General features: G+C 41.8%; 1 protein-coding gene across 6 annotated transcripts in view; it reads right to left on the reverse strand.

Moving 5' to 3' along the window:
• The window catches only part of LOC147121239 (exportin-1), a 69,297-nt gene extending 48,305 nt beyond the window's left edge, over positions 1 to 20,992 (reverse strand). Inside the window, exons 1-11 of one of the 6 annotated variants that reach the window (XM_085981449.1) lie at positions 20,839 to 20,992; positions 19,045 to 19,154; positions 17,991 to 18,148; positions 15,130 to 15,231; positions 12,345 to 12,417; positions 9,074 to 9,135; positions 8,950 to 8,994; positions 6,081 to 6,262; positions 5,928 to 5,976; positions 5,722 to 5,841; positions 5,505 to 5,633 (exon numbers count right to left, since the gene is read on the reverse strand). In XM_085981449.1, the coding sequence (XP_085837575.1) occupies positions 5,505 to 5,633; positions 5,722 to 5,841; positions 5,928 to 5,976; positions 6,081 to 6,262; positions 8,950 to 8,994; positions 9,074 to 9,135; positions 12,345 to 12,417; positions 15,130 to 15,231; positions 17,991 to 18,116 (888 nt within the window). In that variant the 5' untranslated portion in view covers positions 18,117 to 18,148; positions 19,045 to 19,154; positions 20,839 to 20,992. Of the gene's footprint in view, positions 1 to 5,504; positions 5,634 to 5,721; positions 5,842 to 5,927; positions 5,977 to 6,080; positions 6,263 to 8,949; positions 8,995 to 9,073; positions 9,136 to 12,344; positions 12,418 to 13,963; positions 14,028 to 15,129; positions 15,232 to 17,990; positions 18,149 to 19,044; positions 19,155 to 20,026; positions 20,218 to 20,435 lie in introns of those variants that run through there. The other 5 variants (XM_085981446.1, XM_085981448.1, XM_085981445.1 and 2 more) reach the window with 5 other exon arrangements.
• Positions 20,993 to 21,232: the final 240 nt, after the last annotated feature.

Genomic DNA, 21,232 nt, shown 5'->3' on the forward strand with positions numbered 1-21,232 from the left:
ACTTAGAAGTATATCGCCGATCCTTCATCATCGCTGGGACAAAATCCTGGAACTCCCTACCTAACAGCACTGTGGGAGTACCTTCACCACACGGACTGCAGCGGTTCAAGAAGGAGGCTCACCACCACCTTCTCAAGGGCAATTAGGGATGGGCAATAAATGCTGGCCTTGCCAGCGACGCCCACATCCCATAAAAACAAATACTTTTTCATTTTTTTTTAAAATTCCTGAATCATGCTCTTGTAAAGACAAACACACACACAATACTTTTTCCTAGGCTTTCAGTTATTCACCCAGGCATTTCCAGAGTGACTTTCCACTTTCAGTGCAGTTAGCACCCCTCAATCCCACTTTTGGGACGTCTGTGCATAAACAAGCCTTCAAATATCCCTCATTGCAACTTTGAACTGTCCTTCTCTACCCCTCCCATGAAATCCTCACAGCAACTTCTCCCAGTAGCCACCATCTCATTGGAATGGGAACTTTGAGCATATCACAGACAGTTAAACTGGCATGCCATTCTATTCCAGGAAGATGTGCCCCTCCCTATCTCTGCCATTATATTTTCCAAAGCTCTGAAGTTTCCATGTCTTGGTGACATGCCACTTGGGGGGAAAAAAAGCTTCATTCACATTTCAACATCAACTTTAATGTAGACTCTTTCCTTCCCTGATACTCAAATGATAACTACAAGCGTTTTAATCTTCCCCTTCAAATGAAAATCTTTCCAATCCTTTTAAAGCCCCGCCAGACTCCACACCACCTACGCTCTCCCATTATATACAGCCTACTAGACCCAGTGCATCTTTCCCTTCCTGCCATTATATCAGCACAACCTCTGACTCACCATGAAGAATGCCAAGGGAGGTCGAATAAATTTTGTGTCAAATTCTAAGGAACCGATTTGTCAAATAGCCATATGACTATTAATGCACTGCTGACTGGTTAGCAGGGACCAATCAGATGCAAAAGTCAGTATATGATGGCTGTTACCATCTCTGAAGCCATCTAAAACTTGTAGCTTCTTAGCTCCAGGTCCTGTTGTTCATCACATTCCAATCCCTTATGGCTACTGATCCCACCCCTCCCTTCCAATCCCACATACATTTTTTTAAATTTGTTTATGGGTGTCGCTGGCAAGGCCAGCATTTATTGCCCATCCCTAATTGCCTTTGTGAAGGTGGTGGTGAGTCACCTTCTTGAACCGCTGCAGTCCGTGTGAAGATGGTACTCCCACAGTGCGGTTAGGTAGGGAGTTCCAGGATTTTGACCCAGCAACGATGAAGGATCGGCAATATACTTCTAAGTCAGGATGGTGTGTGACTCGGAGGTGGTGGTGTTACCATGCACATGCTGCCCGTCCTTCTAGGTGGAAGAGGTCACGGGTTTGGGAGTTGCTGCAGAAGCAGCCTTGGCGAGTTGCTGCAGTGCATCTTCTAGATGGTACACACTGCAGCCACGGCACGCCGGTGGTGGAGGGAGGTGAATGTTTAAGGTGGTGGATGGGGTGCCAATCAAGCGGGCTGCTTTGTCCTGGATGGTGTCAAGCTTCTGAGTGTTGTTGGAGCTGCACTTATCCAGGCAAGTGGAGAGTATTCCATCATACTCCTGACTTGTGCCTTGTAGATGGTGGATAGGCTTTGGGGAGTCAGAAGGTGAGACACTCACCATAGAATACCTAGCCTCTGACCTGTGCTTGTTTCCACAGTATTTATCTGGCTGGTCCAGTTAAGTTTCTGGTCAATGGTGACTCTCTCTCTCTCCCCCCTCCGGATGTTGATATTGGGGGCTTCGGCAATGGTAATGCCATTGAAAGTCATTGGGAGGTGGTTAGACTCTCTCTTGTTGGAGATAGTCATTGTCTGGCACTTCTGTGGCATGAATGATACCTGCCACTTATTGCCCAAGCCTGAACATCGTCCAGGTCTGGTTGCATGCGGGCATGGACTGCGTCATTATCTGAGGAGTTGTGAATGGCGCTGAACACTGTGCAGTCATCAGCGAACATCCCCATTTCTGACATTATGTTGGAGGGAAGGTCATTGATGAAGCAACTGAAGATGGTTGGGCCTAGGACACTGCCCTGAGGAACTCCTGCAGCGATGTCCTGAGGCTGTGATGATTGACCTTCAACCACCACAACCATCTTCCTTTGTGCTAGGTATGACTCCAGCCGGTGGAGCGTCTCCCCACCCATCCCCCCGCCCCCGATTCCCATTGACTTCAGTTATATTCGGGCTCCTTGATGCCACACTCGGTCAAATGCTGCCTTGATATCAAGGGCAGTCACTCACCTCACATTCAGCTCCTTTGTCCATGTTTGCACCAAAGCTGTAATGAGGTCAGGAGCCTAGTGGTCTTGGCAAAACCCAAACTGGGCATCAGTGAGGTTATTGGTAAGTGCCGCTTGATAGCACTGTCGATGACACCTTCCACCTACTGATGGTGCGGTAATTGGCCGGGTTGGATTTGTCCTGGATTTTGGTGGACAGGACATACCTGGGCAGTTTTCCACATTTGTCGGATAGATACCAGTGTTGTAGCTGTACTGGCCAACAGCTTGGCAGGGGGTGCGGTTAGTGATGGAGCACAGGTCTTCAGCACGACAGCCGGGATGTTGTCAGGGCCCATAGCCTTTGCTGTATCCAGTGCGCTCAGCCGTTTCTTGATATCACGTGGAGTGAATCGAATTGGCTGAAGACTGGCTTCTGTGATGGTGGGGACCTCAGGAGGAGGCCGATATGGATCATCCACTCGGCCCTTCTGGCTGAAGATGGTTGCAAACGTTTCAGCCTTGACTTTTGCACTCATGTGCTGGGCTCCACCATCATTGAGGATGGGGATATTCATGGAGCCTCCTCCTCCTCCCCCCCCCCCCGAGCTGTTTAATGGTCCACAACCATTCACAACTGGATGTGGCAGGACTGCAGAGCTTTGATCTGATCCGTTGATTGTGGGATCGTTTAGCCCTGTCTATAGCATGCTGCTTCCGCTTTTTAGCATGCATGTAGTCCTGTGTTGCAGCTTCCTCAGGTTGACACCTCATTTTTAGGTATGCCTGGTGCTGCTCCTGGCATGCTCTTCTACACTCCTTCTGAACCAGAGTTGGTCCTCTGGCTTGATGGTAAAGGTAGAGTGAGGGATATGCCGGGCCATGAGCTTACAGATTGTGGTGGAATACAATTCTGCTGCTGATGGCCCACAGCATCTCATGGATGCCCAGTTTTGAGCTGCTAGATCTGTTCTGAATCTATCCATTTAGCACAGTGGTAGTGCCACACAACATGATGGTGAGTGTCCTCAGTTAATAGGCCTACTCACTCAAAAGCATCTCAGACCAATTGTGCAGAAATTAATATTCAATACTTTTAAACTACATATACAAGACACTTGTAAAATACATGCTGCTAGTATGTTTTTGTATCATCCCTGTCATGTCCTCTCCCTGTCCTATCCCTCCCTCCCCTCGCCCACCCGCTCCCCTCCCCACCCCCCCTCCCTCCCCCCGCTCCCCTCCCGTTGCCCACCCCCACCCCTGTCTGTGTCCCTCCCTCCCCCGCTCCCCTCTGTCCCTCTCTCCGGCCCCTCCCCCTGCCTACCTGAGGTCCGGTGCCGTTGCCAGAGCGGGGATGCTGAGCGGCGGCCGGCGCGAGCGCCCGCGATTTCCAGAGGCTCGCGCGCCCCCGCGATTTCCCGAGGCTCCCCCCCCCCCCCCGGCGATTTCCCGAGGCTCTCCCACCCCCCCCCGCGATTTCCCGAGGCTCCCCCCCCCCCCGGCGATTTCCCGAGGCTCTCCCCACCCCCCCCCCCGGCGATTTCCCGAGGCTCTCCCCTCCCCCCCCCGCGCGATTTCCCGAGGCTCCCCCCCCCCCATTAAATTGTTATTTAATTCCCTAACACATCATTAAAATATTTACCTTAGTTCCCTAACAGAGAAAGTGTGGGGGAAAAAAATCGTGAAAAATCAAGATGGCGGCCACTCACCTCGGTTCAGAAGGATAAGGCCCGCCCACACACGCACCGATTGGTCGACCGGTCAGGTCACCGAAGCGTAGGATTGGTCAATCGTCGAGTCACTCGACACTCAACTGTAGGAAGACCTCGACGTCACACGGTCGCTAATGAGATGCTAATGAGCGGAACGCTGAACGTTTTTGGGATACCGCGGGCGGGATTTTTGTCCGGCCGAAACGTAAATACGCCTATGACCGGTCCGGAATCGCAAGCTTTCTTTTGAGGCGACGCGCGCGTCGGTACGCTCTGTAACTTCCAAACGTATAGAGACCAGGCGGACAGACAGACAGAAGAGCCGCTTTATATATATATATATATAGATAGATAGATAGATAGATACGCTCAACAATATGGAACAGAAGTCAGAAAGGAGCATACAGGGAGTGCTACAATTTTTTTTTAATTAAAAAAAATTGAAATGATCACTTGCTTTTGTGAGAAGGGCAGGTTACACATGTGCAAGCAAGGGAAAGACCGCAAGAATGACAAACATACTGGCCCAGATTTTGCGATCAGCAACGAACAAATGGAGTTTGCCATTCATCACGCTTACAGCTGCCTACAGAATTTTTGCGGACTTTTGAGCAGCAACTTGCAGCCATCGGGCATCTGATCCAGCGCTGCGTCCTCTACAGGGGATCTGCGGCATGCATTAGCAGAACAAGCAACAGTGTGGCTCTTCAACCAATTAGCTTGAAGAATCCTCACTGAGACACAGTCTAAACCAGGAAGTATAAATTAGAATATTTAATTCATTGTAAAATCATGTACAGAAAGCAAAATAAAAAAAGAGGGGAAAGATGGGATTAAGAGAGAGATAAAAGACAAAGAAGTAAAAGAACTTTAAAAAAAAATCTCCAACAATTAAAATATGAAAAATACTCCACACTTTTAAAAGTAAATTTTCAGTGCCAGAGAGGTTGTTTGGCAATAATTAAGACTTAATTATTCACTTATACTTTTTCTATGTATTTTATTTTGTCTAAAATAATGCTGTTTGTTACAGCCATGGAGTAAATGGCCATTAAATTATTAAAGTTAGATTTGTCAATTACGGTAGAGATCCTACCTGTGGTCCTCAAGCCCTAGCAGTCTAGCCCTCATAGCACACCTAACCTCATTTCCTTTTGTGTGGATATTTCATATTTGCTGTTTGCCCTGGATTGGGGCCTTAAGAGATTTAGAAAGGCTGCTTTTAGTAGTTTTCTCACTGATGGGTAAATCGAAGCCAGAAAACCAAGACCTATATCTACAGCTTTAGATGTATGCAAATTAATGGGAACATTGATTTAAGCATTACATGGTCCCCAAGGATCTATAGCAAGCATTTATGCGGTCCACAAAGACAAAAGCATGGACACCCTGTATTAAAGTACGCTACTCCTGTAATACTTTTGCATGTACTGGTTTGAACATGTTAATAGCCAGAGATTTGTACAGAACACAGCATTAGAATTACTACTTTTCACAAAGGGTGAGGTTTGAAATACCTGTTTCAGTTGTACCATTGTTAGTGTAAAGAGGGTAACAAACTGTTCTTCATATTGGCTGACGCTCACTCCAGCTATCTCCGTCAGGCACTTCAGAGTCACATTTCTGAACATGGGTACATTCAGAAACTTTAAAAAAGAAACATGTTATTTAGTTATGCCTATAGTTTCTCATTTAAGAATTTATGCAGAACTTGAATATAAAGGATGCACATACCTTATAGATCAGTGTGCTAATTAGTTTAGTTTCAAAGATATATCCAAGCGGAATCCAGTTTAAGAATCTCAGCAATGTTTCCAAGGTTGCTTGAACAAGAGGTGCATTTTGAGAGTTTTCCTGCAACCAAAAAAACAAGTGATCGGCCTGAATTAAAATGAAAAAAGCCAGGGTTTAAAAAAAAAAATGACAAATTTGTTATTTACCATGACAAACTGGCACAGCTGGAATATCTGAGAGAATTCATTGCACATGCTGCAAAGAAACAAGAAGTCACTAATCAAGTACCTGGAAATTAAAAAAAATTTATGAACTCCTTGAACAAAATTAATGAGTAAAATACAGTTTCCAAGTTATACCTGTCCTTCAGATGTTTTGCTTTAACTTGGGTCATCTGCCCACTGGAGAAATCAAACACTTCCTCACTTAGCAATTTAAGAATAATCATGTTGTTTTGACACAAGCTCTCGCTGGTTCTACTTGCGCCTACAATGTCACTGATGAATGTGGGCCAGTGTTTTGGCCATTCCTGTTTGAGTATCTGTGTAAATAACCATAAACAGTTACATACTTTGAGCAAAAATATAGATCTTATCAAAAAAAGCTTAAAACAGCTAACATTTTTCTCCATCAGTTGCTACAGCTGGTCTACATTAGCCAACATTAAGGCAAAAGGGTGCAAAAATTCTGATACCACTGACCAACCTGAAGCACATCCAGACACATAAAAAGGACCTACCTTTATAGAATCATAGAAAGTTACAGCACGGAAGGAGGCCATTTCGGCCCATTGTGTCCGCGCCTGCCAACAAAGAGCTATCCAGCCTAATATCCCACTTCCCAGCTCTTGGTCCGTAGCCCTGCAGGTTAGAGCATCCCAAGTCCACATCCAAGTATGTTTTAAATGTGGTTAGGGTTTCTGCCTCTACCACCCTTTCAGGCAATGGGTTCCAGACCCCCACAACCCTCTGGGTAAAGAAATTTCCCCTCAAATCCAGTCTAAACCTTCCCCCAATTACTTTAAATCTGTGCCCGCAGGTTTTTGACCCCACTGCTAAGGGAAATAAGTCCTTTCTATCCACTTTATCTATACCCCTCATAATTTTATACACCTCAATAAGGTCTCCCCTCAGCCTCCTCTGTTCCAAGGAAAACAGACCCAGCCTATCCTCATAGCTAAGATTCTCTACTCCCAGCAACATCCTTGTAAATCTCCGCTGTACCCTCTCTAGTGCAATCACATCTTTCCTGTAATGTGGTGACCAGAACTGCGCGCAGTACTCTAGTTGAGGCCTAACTAGCGTTTTATACAGTTGAAGCATAACCCCCTGCTCTTGTATTCTATGCCACGGCTAATAAAGGAAAGCATTCTGTATGCCTTCTTAACCACCTTAGCTACTTAGCCTGCTACCTTCAGGGATCTGTGGACATGCACTCCAAGGTCCCATTGTTCCTCTACACTATTCAGTGTCCTACCATTTAATGTGTATTCCCTTTCCTTGTTAGCCCTCCCCAAATGCATTACCTCACACTTCTCCGATTGAATTCCATTTGCTACTGTTCTGCCCACTTGGCCAATTTATTGATATCTTCCTGCAGTCTACAGCTTCCTTCAGTATCAACCACACAGCCGATTTTAGTATCAGCTGCAAACTTCTTAATCATGCCCCCTATATTCAAGTCGAGATCGTTGATATATACCACAAAGAGCAAGGGACGTAGTACTGGGCCCTGCGGAACCCCACTGGATACAGCCTTCCAGTCACAAAAACACCCATCAACCATTACCCTCTGCTTTCTGAATCCGAGCCAGTTTTGAATCCAACTTGACATTTTGCCCTGGATCCCATGGGCTTTTAACTTCGTGACCAGTCTTCCTTAGGTTATAAATCTGATCGGAGTATTCCAAGTCTAGAAGCGTAGAATCCCCATCAACAGGAACTTGAAAACCTATCTAGCTTAACCATCCCATGCAAAGTTTGGATCAATTTATACAATAGCAAATTACTGCAGATGCTGGAAATCTGAAACAGAAAATGCTGGAAACACTCAGCAGGCCAGGCAGCAGCCATGGAGAGAGAACCAGAGTTACCATTTCAGGTCTGTGACCCTTCGTCTGATGGATGCTGCCTGGCCTGCTGAGTGTTTCCAGCATTTTCTGTTGTTATTTTGGATCAATTTATGTTCTGCTTGCCCTCTGCTGGGATCTCCATCTCAAAGCTAGGTAGAAGCCAGGTTCAACCTCATTTAGACATTTGCAATCAACTTAGTACAAAGAACTTTTTTTTTTTTTTTAAACTAAGAAATACCTCCACTCACTCAGCATCTGGTAGTAACTGCTATCTGTTCCACCATCTAAAGTAAAGCTTTTATTTGCTAGTACCAACCAGTGCAGTGTTTTTGACACATCGCAATTATCACATTTGAGGTACTTAAGAGACAGGAAGGTGTATTAACAATCAGTACTGAAAGAGTCAACACATATAGCCTATTAGCATTAAGCTTGGCTTTTGTGCAACATTCACTCTTGCTTTAATGGCCAGGGTCCCCATTTAAGTCTATAAAGTCGAGTCAGAGTAGAGATGATAACCTGCTGCTCATGCAAAATTATCTTCAGTTTGTAAAAGAAAGTCAGGATTATTGAGTCTCCAATCACCAACTGAGCTGGTTTGCAGGATTTGTTTGTACATTTTGACAAAGTTCAATCTGATGTGGGAAGAGATGCCCAACTCTATTTTGCACCAGCATGAAAAGATTTAATAGGGAATACAAGCACCAGGAATGGATGGTTACATTCAGTACAGAACTTAAATCCCAACAGTTGTAAGAATAGAAACTTCCTGCTGCCCGCCCAAACAAAAAGAGAACTTAACTAGATGGTAACACTGGAGAGTAAAACAAAAAATTCTTGGGGAGATACCTTGGTATAGAGCACAAGAAGGGTCAACATGATCAAAAATATCAGCTTGTGCTCAATTTGCAACCTAGCCTTACACCTACTGCACATGAACGTGGAGGATGCTAAACAACAATGAATACCCCATGTCCTAGTATATACCTCCAGAATCTTAAGTTCAATATACAAAATAAATGATAAGAAGAAGCTACCACATTTCTTTTTCAACATACTCTTCATTATCTTGCTGGAATAATAAAGTTTAGAAATATACACACACACACTTAAAAGAGCCATCAGTGAACCTACTCACAAAGTATCTTGGATCTCACCTGAACCAAAATCATGTTTAGTTTTCCAATGTAAACCTTCTCCTTCTAAAACAAAAATGAATAACTCAGTAAACAATAATTATAAACTGAATTCAGAATTTTGAGACTGTGCGTAATAGCTTACCTCAATGTTAACAGGATCAGATGAAGTCTTAATAATCAATCCAACAACATACTTTTTAATTCCTATATGCGGTGGGAAATAAAAATCAAGTCATTAAGCGATGTAGGTGGTTTATTCATTCGTAGCAATTACGTTTGACTTTAAGATGAAAATATTAAGAGACTCCCCCAGCCCATTTTTTTTTTTTTTATATTAGTCTCGCATACAAAAAGTGCTTTATATATATAACTCTAATTCTCTATTCAAGAGTGATGAATTTCCATAATATGCCGTCTTAGTACAGTTTTGTGCTGGGAGGGGACCTCACTTCCATAAAATTCTAAATGCTGCACATGAATGAGGTAAACAGGCTGGTCGAACAAAAATACAATATTTAACAAGCTGTTCTGATCATTTTAATCCAGATTTTTCCCCCGAGTACTCGTAAGCTAGTTATTAATTTATCCCACCACAGTACACTTTCACCATTTTACAAGTTCCCAAACATGAATCAGATGATCTTCAGATTTTCAAAACAAAATTAACGGTCAACTTAACAGTTACGTCATAGCCACGAATGGCATGTCTCTCAATAGCTGCATACTGAAGTTCCAGCAGTGCTCCATCCTTGTACACATTTAAAATCAAAAAAATAAAACACATTTACAGCACAGGTAATGCAAGTTACAGTTTCCTAACAATGCACAGGGATATGGCAGCACCAATCTTCTTCTAAACTTTTTTTTAAAAACCTCAAAACCCAACAGAAGATGTGGACATCTTTCAAAACGAATCTCAAAACACTTGAACAGATATCACTGTTCCTTCATCACTGGATAAAAATCCCAGGATTCCCTACCTAACATCATGAAGCACCCTCAGCACAACAACTGTAGCGGTTCAAGGAGAAGGCGCACCATCACCTTTTCAGGGCAACTAAGGATTGCCAATGAAATGTGGTTTGCCAGTGTCACCGACATACCAAGAACAAATGAAAAAAAATTCCATTACAGATTCTGATTTGACAAATAATTCTCTGAACTCCCTCTGTCAGAATAACTGCTCAGTTGGCACGACCAATGTAGGACAGAAACTGAAGGCACCATCACAAATCAGTTATGTATGGCTCAGAGGCTGGATGTACTGCTACGCCATACAGACCAAGGTGATTTCAGGTTCAATCCTCACTCAGTGCTGGCTTAGCTGACCTCAGGGGTACTGCAATTGGTCTCACTGCTCCTGGGGTGGGGTACCACAAAATGATCAGATAGATAGCAGGTAAAGACATACAAAGCTTGAATTGCACCCCCCAATCTATCCTGCTCCCTCCAGGAACATGGCCTGTCAACCCTCCATCTCAACCCTCATGAAAAATGGCTTGGCAAGATGCCAGAGGTCCGTCAATATCCATTCAACTAGGACCCAGAATAAGCCACTCCTTTTCAGAACAAGGAAGTTATTCTTAACCTTTAGAAATCATTGGTTAGGCCCCAGTTGGAGTAGTGTGTTCAATTCTGGCCAGCACTTGAGAGGGTGCAGAAGAGATTTACTGGAATGGTGCCAGGGTTACAAGTCTTCAGTTATGTGAAGATGCTAGAGAAGCTGGGGTTGTTCTTAGAGCAGAGAAGATAAGGGGAGATTTAATAGAAGCATTCAAAATTATGATGGGTTATAAGGAGAAACTGTTTCCAGTGACAGTAGGGGTGTTACCAAAGGACACAGATTTAAGGCAATTGACAAAAGGAATCAGCGGCACGATGAGATTTTAAATTTTACACAGCGAGTTATGATCTGAAATGCACTGCTTGAAAGGGTGGTGGGAAGCCGATTCAATAACTTTCAAAAAGGAATTGGATAAATACTTGGAGGGGAAAAATTTGCAAGATCATAGGGAAAGGGCAGGGGAGTGGGGCTAATTGGACAGCTCTTTCAAAAAGCCAGCACAGGCACGATGGGCCGAATGGCCTCCTTCTGTGCTGTATCATTCATGAAAGAAAGTACATTGGAATTGAACACTGCTGACTAATTGTGAGGAACTTGTATTCAATGTTAGTTTTTTTTTTAAAATAGTAATGGAGAAAATAATGGGATTTAGGATAGATAAATCTCTAGGACCAGATAGTTTCCACCCCAGGGTATTAAAAGAAGGTAGTGAGGAAATTTCAAAAGCATTAGCTATAATCCTTCAAAGCATTCTTGATTCAGGAATTGTGCCGTTAGACAGGAAATTTATTCCAGTATTTGAAGAAGTGTGGGATAGAGAAACCAGGTAACTAGAGGCCCGTCAGTTTAATGCCAATTGCGGGGAAGCTACTAGAATCTGTCCACCAATGAGTAGTTTCTAAATTCTGAGGAAACTAGGAACTGTAGAGGAGCAAAGGGGGGCCCCCCAAGTTAGATGGGGAAAGGCTGTTCCCACTAGTTGATGGTACAAGGACTAGGGGACACAGATTTAAGGTTTTGGGCAAGAAATACAGGGGGGGGGGGGCCCCCCGATGACCTGGAATTCACCGCCGATGGAAGTGGTAGAAGCGGAGACACTCAATGTTTTCAAGGGGAGACCGGATAGGCACTTGAGGGGAAATAAACTTGCAGGGCTACTGGGATAAAGCGGGGGAATGGGACTGACTGGATTGCTCTACAGAGAGCCGGCACAGACTCGATGGGCTGAATGGCCTCCTTCTGTGCAGTTATGACTATGACTCTAAATGCACAAATTGTTTAAAGCTAGCAGATAGGTACAAAAAGCAATCAAAAAGGCTAATGTTGGCCTTTATCTCAAGGGGGCTGGATTACAAAGGGGAGGAAGTTGTGCTTCAATTGTATGGAGCCTTGGTCAGACCCCCTCTGGATCTCAGGAAGGACATATTAACCTTGGAGGGGGGTGCAGCACATTCACCAGAATGATACCGGGGCTTAGAGGGTTAAATTATGAGGAAAAGGTTGCATAAACTTGGCTTGTATTCCCACGAGTATAGGCAATTGAGGGGTGATCTGATCAAGGTATTTAAAATGTTAGAAGGATTCAATAGGGTAGATACAGAGGAACTATTTACTCTGATGGGGGAAATAATCTTAATATTAGAGCTAGGGCATTTAGGAGGGAATGCAGGAAGAACTTTTTCCACACATGGGTAGGAGGAATCAGCCATGATCTAAATGAATGGCGAGCAGGCTCAAGGGCCTAAATGGTCTAGTTCTGTTCCTAATGGAGCTGGGAGGGTGAAGTAGTTCTCACTTTTCAAATGTTGCGTGCCAATAAGTATAGGGGATATTCATTCTGGTCACTTACCTTCACACTGATTTCTGGGGAGAATCTTCCATCTGGTTTTTATCACATTTTCCAAGATTTGCAGCGCATAGTACTGTAATTAGATGATAAGGCAACATGAAAATCAACAGTGATTTTTACTCTCACATATTCAAGACGTTATCAGTCACATTCTCACAAAATGTTTGCCTGCCACTTCTCCTTTCTAAATAAAATTTGCCCTTTTACATTTTAAAAATCAAAAGCAAAATCTAATCTACTCCAGTACTTTACACCTGAGAATTAAGATTTCATGCAATTGTTATGTTCACTTGCACAAAGCTACAAATTTTAACATATCAAACTGTCAAGCAGTCCTGCTGTTGGTCAGGGCTCACACCAGTGAGTAATGTATCAACTCTAGCACAACAGTAATGAAGTCCTGCAGCCTGGTGTTTCCAGCAATTAGTAAACAAGTGTTCTCTTATCTACCTGGTGTTGCTCTTCAGGAACAGCAAGACAACCAACAGACTCATTTGCAGTGTAGATTCCAATTTCCCCAGTTATCCATACTAATTTAGGATATATTAATGCTTAAAACTATTAAAAGTTGATAGTTATTTGAAGTAACACCACCATATTTCAACCATAGGGATCAAGTATTTAGTGAAATACAATGGAATAAGAATGAAAAAAATTAAATGTTATATAGTGCAATGTGAGTAAAGCAATAGATTCTGATTCTTTAGACTTAAGCATTTAAACAAAAAGCTGGACATATGACTAAGCATTAAGCATGTTTTTGAATTAGAGCATTAACTCATCGTCACATTTAGTCAATTCAAAACAAGAACATTGCTTTCTCATATTAGATTCCAAATTAAAAATGTTCTGTACATTTCTCTTATAGGAAATTACTGAATAAATCTACAAAAGCCAAGATAGAAATTAAGACAGCTGCAATAGGCTTTAGGTCTCAAAAGATTAAAGATAGTGCAACGCAACATGCTGAACTATGGGACAGCAGGAAATGGTCGCTCCTTTTCTTCCTCCCCTCGTACCCAATGAGCCTTGTAATCCAGAGGGAAGTGAACCTTCATGCTCTCACTCTTCACGCACCTCCTACAGCAGCATAGCCAGACGTCCAGAACAGGTCATCTGACCAAGCTCAGTGGGGGAATAGCGCACGAAGGCAGGGAAAGAGAGTTAAAAGTAAATATCCATTTGAATTAGAAAAAAGGTTCAATGTGGTATTTTTTGAAGTGCATAGAAATGGGTGAATTAATTTGAATTCAATATTTTGTGCACTTCAATCTCACAGGTTGTGTCCTCACAATCTAAGTCTTCAAATTTGTCATAAAGAAATGCCAAATATAATGCATCCGAAATCAAATGTTAGTAACATAGTAGCAGCTATAAGTCTTGTACGTTCAAAACAAAGTCCATTAGTGCCAAAGTTGCTTAACTCCAAGAATGATCATCTATTGATGAGTGAGTAAAAGAATAGGAGAAATAAATAGGACTACTGATCCCTACAGGAGAAATAATTCATATTACATTCTTATTTTCTCAAAGCCTGTTTATTATACCTCTTAACCCTTCCCCTTAAAACAATGTCATTGATGAACAGAATTCAGTTAAAGGGAATCAAAAGGGTAGACCTTGTGGAGGCCTGCCGTCAAAGCCTAGCTGTGTCAGTTGCACAGGAAGACACCCCTTTTCTTCCTATTACAATCAACATAATGGAACATTATGATTAATGTCAAATAGCATTAACAGTTTGAATAAAAATACTAAAAATAAAGTGATTGCATAAAACTGAGTAAAGCCAAATGTCAGCGCATAAAATTTAGCACCAAATGATTTTAAATTTAGGTATTCAAGAGATTCTTTACCTTCAGTTTTTTTTCTCTCTGTTCCTCTAATCATCTCATTTGTCACAAGATACAATTTTGTGAGTTTTACAAATACTGTTGACAAATCAGCTTAAAAATTAGTAATAACTGTCAGTAACAAAGCAATGCAACAGGCATGAAAACAAGGCAAACACCTTCACTTAGATTAGGTTAGAACTTTGAGGAAGTCCTGTGTGAATGATATTCAATCTTTCAGTCACAACTTTTCATAACAATTTTGAAGCATTGCAACAGTACTAAGTACAGCAGATCCCATGCTAAATTTAGTAAACTTTGCCAATCAACCAATGTATTTTGATGGATGTAAAATTAAATATCAAATGCTGTTTAGTACCAGATCTTCACTAGCAACAGTCACAGAAAAATGAAATGCATTATAAACATTTTGAAAACAGGATATGTTTTACAAACAAAGATAAGTACATTTAGTTCACCAAGGATTACCCTGAAAGATACTGAAAACTGGTGGTGTTGGTACTTCCAAAAAAGGAAGGAGTACTGAAACCAATGGTCCGAAATAAATGAAAATTCAATTCCACTGGACTGTTGACAAGATCTGTTTTTCAAGTGAAGATTTTTGAAAGCCAACCACCCACCCCCCCCAATTAATACTATAGTCCAGAAGATACATTTATCAATACAAAAGCAAACTGTGCTCATTTTGAGTTTTCTTATATCTGTATGACCAGTTTGCTCTGCTCAGAAATTGAGACAAAAAGTACCTAGCTCCATGGTACAAACATTTTTTGAATGTATCAGCTCATACTAACAGACGCCATGTTGCCATGCAAACATCTAAACTCCTTCAAACCCAGTATTGAAATAGTTTAAATTTGCTTTGTCGCCTTCCCCAAAGTTTATCGAATTCAAGGTTCAGATTCAAAAGACTTCTTCTCAAACATTTCACTTACTTTGGTGTTCATATTTTGTGAAAACTCCAGAATAGTGTCAACTCTTGTCCATGCATCAGGATGCTCCTTTAAATGAGTTAAGACCTCCTGTGCCATTCTTTGCTAAAAGGAAAGAGCATTTCTACAATTACTTGGAATCGTTTAACCAAAAGAAAAGCCATTTTTGAACAGCAAGATAGGAGAAGAAGTCATTATCAATTACTCTATACAGTTCTAAAGTCAACATAACCATAAATTAGCAGAACACAAGATTAGCAGATAGTCTTTCCCCTGGGGTGCTGAAGGAGACCAGAAAGGTGGTTTGTGGAGCACTAGTTACCATGGAAGAATTGCTGGCCACTGCAGATTCAAGCACTAGAAACAAAACTAAAATGTAGTGCTTATTTTTTTTTTATAAAAAGAGCAATAAATTTGACAGAGGCAACTATAGGCTTATATCACAATAACTCAAAACAGCAGATTGGACTAAAAGGGAAAGATGCTGCCAAACAAACTTCCTTGAATTATTTGAGGACATCACCGATAACAAAAAAATTGTGGTTTCTATCGAAGTTACTGCCAAGAAAATCTACCTGCCTATTCATTTCTTTGGACCTGGATTGTCAAACCCATGAATAGGCCGTATCTGGCCTGTGAAACAGGCTTCCAAACCTACTAGCTGTCTATGCCTGCTGGTGCAATTTGAATTTGGGAGGGAAACGTCAAATGGCTGAACTTTCCCACCCAGCCGTTGGAAGACCATTTTAAATTGGCCATGCAGATTCTCATTCACCTGTAGTACCTGGACCCTGGTAGTCAGGCTTCTCCTCTCTATAGCTGCTCGGGCAAATTGCCAGCTAAGTGTGTCTTGGATCAGGTTTTAAAGATTTGGAAAGTTATACAGCATTTGAAGGAGATAGGTATAAGCGTAATTAATCTACTGATCGTGCAGCTTTGTGTTTATAATGTGCAAAAGCTTTCTAAAACACCCCTTTAAATGTATACGGCAGGTAGACTTTCTTGGCAGTAACTTCGATAGAAACTACTGTGGCTGTTAGCTGCATGAAGGCAAACAACTGACTTTCCCCCTGGTTTCACCACAGTCCCATGAGTGGACTGTTGCAAATGAGAACTTTTCTAATTTTGTTCATTGTGAGAAGTAACTGATTGTTGACCCCAGCATTTTGCTTCAGATGCCAAGGACCAGTTACACCACTTTTTTTTTTATATAACTGCTTATTTTATTAAAGTTTTCTTCATTATTTTTCAGTCTCCAGTTCTGTGCAATATTCTAACCAAAAGGTTTGCTGAGCCATTGAAATGTATGATTGGTTGCTTGGTGCATTTTTATAGTGGGCACGTGTGGCTACTGAATGTTGGACAGCAGTTGAACTTGCATTTTACAAGAAAGTCATTTTTGAACAGCAAGAGAGAAGAAGAAGTCATTATCGATTACTCTATAGTCCTAAAGTCAGCACAACCATGATAAATATTATAAGTGCTGCACTGTTGGAGGAGCCAACTTTTGGATGAAACATTAAACATATATATGTTTATTAATGTTTCATCCAAAAGAGTACTGCACTGAAGTGCCAGTCTAAATTTTGTGCTCAATTCCTGGAATGGCCTTCTCACTTAAGAAGCAAGATAGTGCCACCACTGACCTCAAGGTTGGCATCTTTTTGGCAATTGATTTTCAAGCATAAAAGTAATGTGCTGCTGCAGTGAATCTTTAATCACTCCACAATCTTACCTATATGATTATAAAACTGGAACAGTTATTACATAAGAGCATACAGCACAGAAACAGATAATTTGGCAAACTGGTCTATGCCAGCATTTATGCGCCACAAGCCTTCCACTACCCCTCTTCACCTAACTCCATCACCATATTCTTCTATTCCTTTCTCCCTCAAGTGCTTATCAAGCTTCCCCTGGAATGCATCTATGCTATTTCCTCAACTTAAATTGAAAAAACGGCGCATGTGCGGAATTTTGAATGGGCCACACAGACGTTAAAGAGGCCATGTGGCCCAAAACAATTACAGGGAACATTGCTCCAATTGTGGTCTAATCCAGGTTCTATACGAGTTTAATATGACTGCTTTTCAATTCTATCCTTCTAGAAATGAACCCAAGTGCTTGGTTTGCTTTAAAAAAAAAATGTTTTTTTAAATTTTAAAAAAAGGCCTTATTAACCTACGTCACTAGTGATTTATGTATCTGTACCCCAAGATCCTATTGCTCCTCTACCCCATTTAGACTCATTACCCAAGCAGTACGTGGCCTCCTTATTCTTCCTACCAAAATGCACCATCTCACACTTATCAATATTGAAATTAATTTGCCAATTAAACCCCCATTCCGCAAGTTTATTAATGTCTTCTTATATTTTGTCGCATTCTTCCTTTGTATTAACTACACCCCCAATTTGGTGCCGTCTGCAAATTTAGAAATTGTACTTCCGATTCCAGAGGCCAAATCGTTATTCACAATTTACAAGTCTAAACTAGGAAGTGCAAGTTAGATTTCTGCGTTTAACTGCGCTTGTGCGGACGTCAGAAGTTGCTGTCCGATTTACTCCTTAATAATGGTGCGTGCCAATAGCCTCACCATTATTTCTACTGCAAAATTTGGGCCCAGATCTATTACATCATTGAAGAAAGATTCTATTATTTTTCCTACCACTGATGTTAATAGTAGTACTTGTTTTATCTCCCTTTTTAAATATAGGAACATTAGCTGTCCACCAGTCCGCTGGAACTATTCAATAGTGTATCAGCTATCTCTTCCCTAACTTTTAACACATGCGGATGCAATCCATTTAAACTGATAAATCAGCTGTATTTATTCTCGATTTAAATTGAATGTCTAATTGTTACCTGTGCACCTTCTCCGTGGTACAGGCAATTCACCACATTGTCCAGAAGGTTTATATCAAGCTTCTGAGTGAAGTCCAGCAGCTGGCGGGCTGCATGGTCTGCTAAAATTGTCATTATGGCTGGCATAGATTACTGCAAGAAAAAACTTGCTGTAATTCCTAAATAAATTAAAAAGAAAAAAAGTTAAAACATTTTTGATTGGAACACATTCAGTGGTAGTCATCATCAACTAAAAATCCACAAAAGAAAAAAATATATCCATATATATCTCATTACACAAACATGAATGTAGCCAAGATGGCAACAATACCAAACTTCAAATCAAAATGCAGCTAGTCATCATTGCCTTTGCAGGCTGCATCACTACAAGACTCCCCCGTCTTGTTTAAATGTACCAAATTTATTTTGAATGCAACTCTATGATCAAACAGGAGGGAGCACAGATACGAGATGAGATAAACAGGAGTTTATCTTCTCTTGCAGTACTTTAACAGACAATAGATTAAACACAACACGGAACCAAGTTCAAGACACAAGCTGCCTTGGAAACTTTGACTACTGACCGACCAGAAGGTTTCCAGTCAAGAATTCTTCCACTTAAACTACAATATCATTAGGTCACTTCTGGCCACCAGATACTGTTCATTAAGATTGGGAAGTTGTCCTACAAGCAACAGACTGCCTTGTCCCCACTAAGTACTTTTATAATGTCTACTTAAAAGGTTTTACAAATAAATTGGGATCCACCAGTGATTGAGCTAGTAAACAAAATGTTCTTTACAAGGTCCCCATCTACAGTCTGCTAAGTTAATTGATTTCAGATGAGGTATTAGCAAGGTTCTATACAAGTTTAACATGACTCCCCTGATTTACAACTAGCTCGGCATCCCAGGATATTGAGGGGGAGAAAGAGGAAAGAAAAAAACCAAGAGGATTCCCATTCCTGTCACAATGCAGTGACTCCTACTGGAAAGTACACTGTGTGGATGTCAGGCAAGGACAGGACTGGGCTCAGATGTGATACCCCACAGTGAAATAGCCTGCCAACACTCACTGTCTAGGCTGGCACTGAACAGTAGCCACTTGGGCAAGATACCAGAGGATGCCCAGCGCTGTGGAACAGTACCCACAGTACGAGTCAACATCTTCAGGAAAAGGAGTAAACTGGAAAAAATGTTGGCAAATGTACACATTTTAAATTAAGTAATGCACGAAATTGAGTCAATACAAAAATATTACGAGGCTATAACAAAATAGGCTGCAAAAAGATCCCCCATTGGGGATGGGGAGGGAGAAAATGATTCTAAAAGTCTAAAAACTAAGTCGACTTTATTACATATAGTGCAGATTTAACATTCTGATAAAAAGACACCAAACCATCATTTCTCCCTGCAACAATAGGTATCTGTACCAATAAAGGAAGTCATCCGTCGGATTTTTAATTGCTCACACAAACTTTTAGATTCTCCATTACTTTACATCCAAGTCCTTTAGCTTGTATCTGTATGTGGATCAACTCTCCAAAAAAAACTATTTCCCTTAAGTCAATTGAAAGATTTGCATACACAGCGAACTCAGTAAAAAAATCTAAGTCAGATGGAAATTCCTAGATTTAGCAAAATCAGTTTAAAAAGCAAACGCACATATTCATTCATACAACTGGCCACTGCCCTACCAGTTTTATGCTGCATTGTCTTACTAACAAATTATTTAAATTAACAATTTTAACAAAAATTATGAAATTTCCATATAGCTAAATCTCAGTTTTTTTAAACACCCAAGTTCTAGTCATCTTACCTGTAAAGTGATCGTACTCGCATGATCGAGCTTGCTTTATTGTAACTTATATTGAAAACTTATGGCATTAACTACAAAAAGCATCCAGAGCCTTGACCAGTGTCAATTAAAGTCAAGTGTGCTTAAAAGAAAATGTGCAATGTTAAAAAGATCAGCACAACTGAAATAATGTTCACACAAAAAAAACTATAATAATTGCAGACTAAAGTATTAAGACTTTTTAAAAATAATAATCATACTTCCTAAGAGTCCCCTCCCTGAAACTGGGAGCATGGTGAGGCCATCACGTGACCGAGAGATGCATCGATTCCGCAGGCGAGCCTCGGCCGTTATTTCTGGAATGTTCCACTCCAGACTCCAACAAACCCGCCGGCCGTACGCATTCAATCAGTGGGATTTAAATATCTACAGATATAGCTGCACAAAATAAGTGCCCAACTCCCCATCCCGGTGTTTACTTTCTCCCCCCCCCCACAAACCCCACGCCACCTTTCGGTGGTCGCACACTCAGCCCCACACAGCGGCTCCGTGTGGTAAGCTCGGGTCACGCAGGCCCATCTCTCGGCAGAGTTACAGTATTCAGTCAGGCCTCGGCGGCGGCGCAGCACCGCCACCGCGCAAAGAATCTGAAAACTTATTCACACTCACCCAAAATGGTTTTGTTTTGGTTAAACTGTTAGCCTCCTTCAGTCTAAATGAACGAGCTTCCACCACACACCGACTCAGCAACCTTTAAAAAAAAAATCTTACCCGACACAGTAGTTCGGTTGAACGCGGGGAGAGGGGGGCGGGGGGGCAAGAAGGGAAAAAAAATCAAATGGCGGGAATTTAAAAAATACAAGCACACACTCAAGGTCGCCTCTTCCCTTTTTTTGCTTCTTTTGGTCCAAAAAAAAAGCAAAAAAAAAAGCCAAGACAGTACTTGCGCTAATCGGCCACAATTTGGAACACTCACTCCTCTCCTCTGCAAATTTTGTTAAACTGTGCGAGTTAATAATTATAACAATTTAACAAAAATGAAAACAACCGCCGTGACCGATCCTTAATTTACTTTTTTTTTCAGAAAGATTTTTTATCTCTTCCGATTCATTTTTCGAGACCGTTTTTGTAGCAGGCCGTGCTGTACTAGCAACCTCGAAAGCTTCTCTGGCAAAACTAGTAACCGGTTGTAACCGGTTCAGACTGGGAGATTCCATCTCGGTTTAGTTTTCTGCCGATAGGGCGTCAGTATCACAAACAGACCGCCGCACGTCACTCCGCACAGGCGCTGTCAAACGCACGCAGCTTGTGCGCATGCGACTCCCCACCCCGTCCCAAGAATATTGCCTCTGCGCCCTGCCGATTGAAAAGAAGGACCCGATCGAATTCATACGGTGTGCTTCAGACGGGGTCAATCACTGTGGCGTGGACTGAACTTAACTTTGGAGGAGTTGGAGGTGCACTAC

The sequence above is a fragment of the Somniosus microcephalus genome, chromosome 3, assembly GCF_052327205.1.
Source record: "Somniosus microcephalus isolate GS21.2 chromosome 3, FLI_Smic_1.0, whole genome shotgun sequence".
NCBI classification, from domain to species: Eukaryota; Metazoa; Chordata; class Chondrichthyes; order Squaliformes; family Somniosidae; genus Somniosus; species Somniosus microcephalus.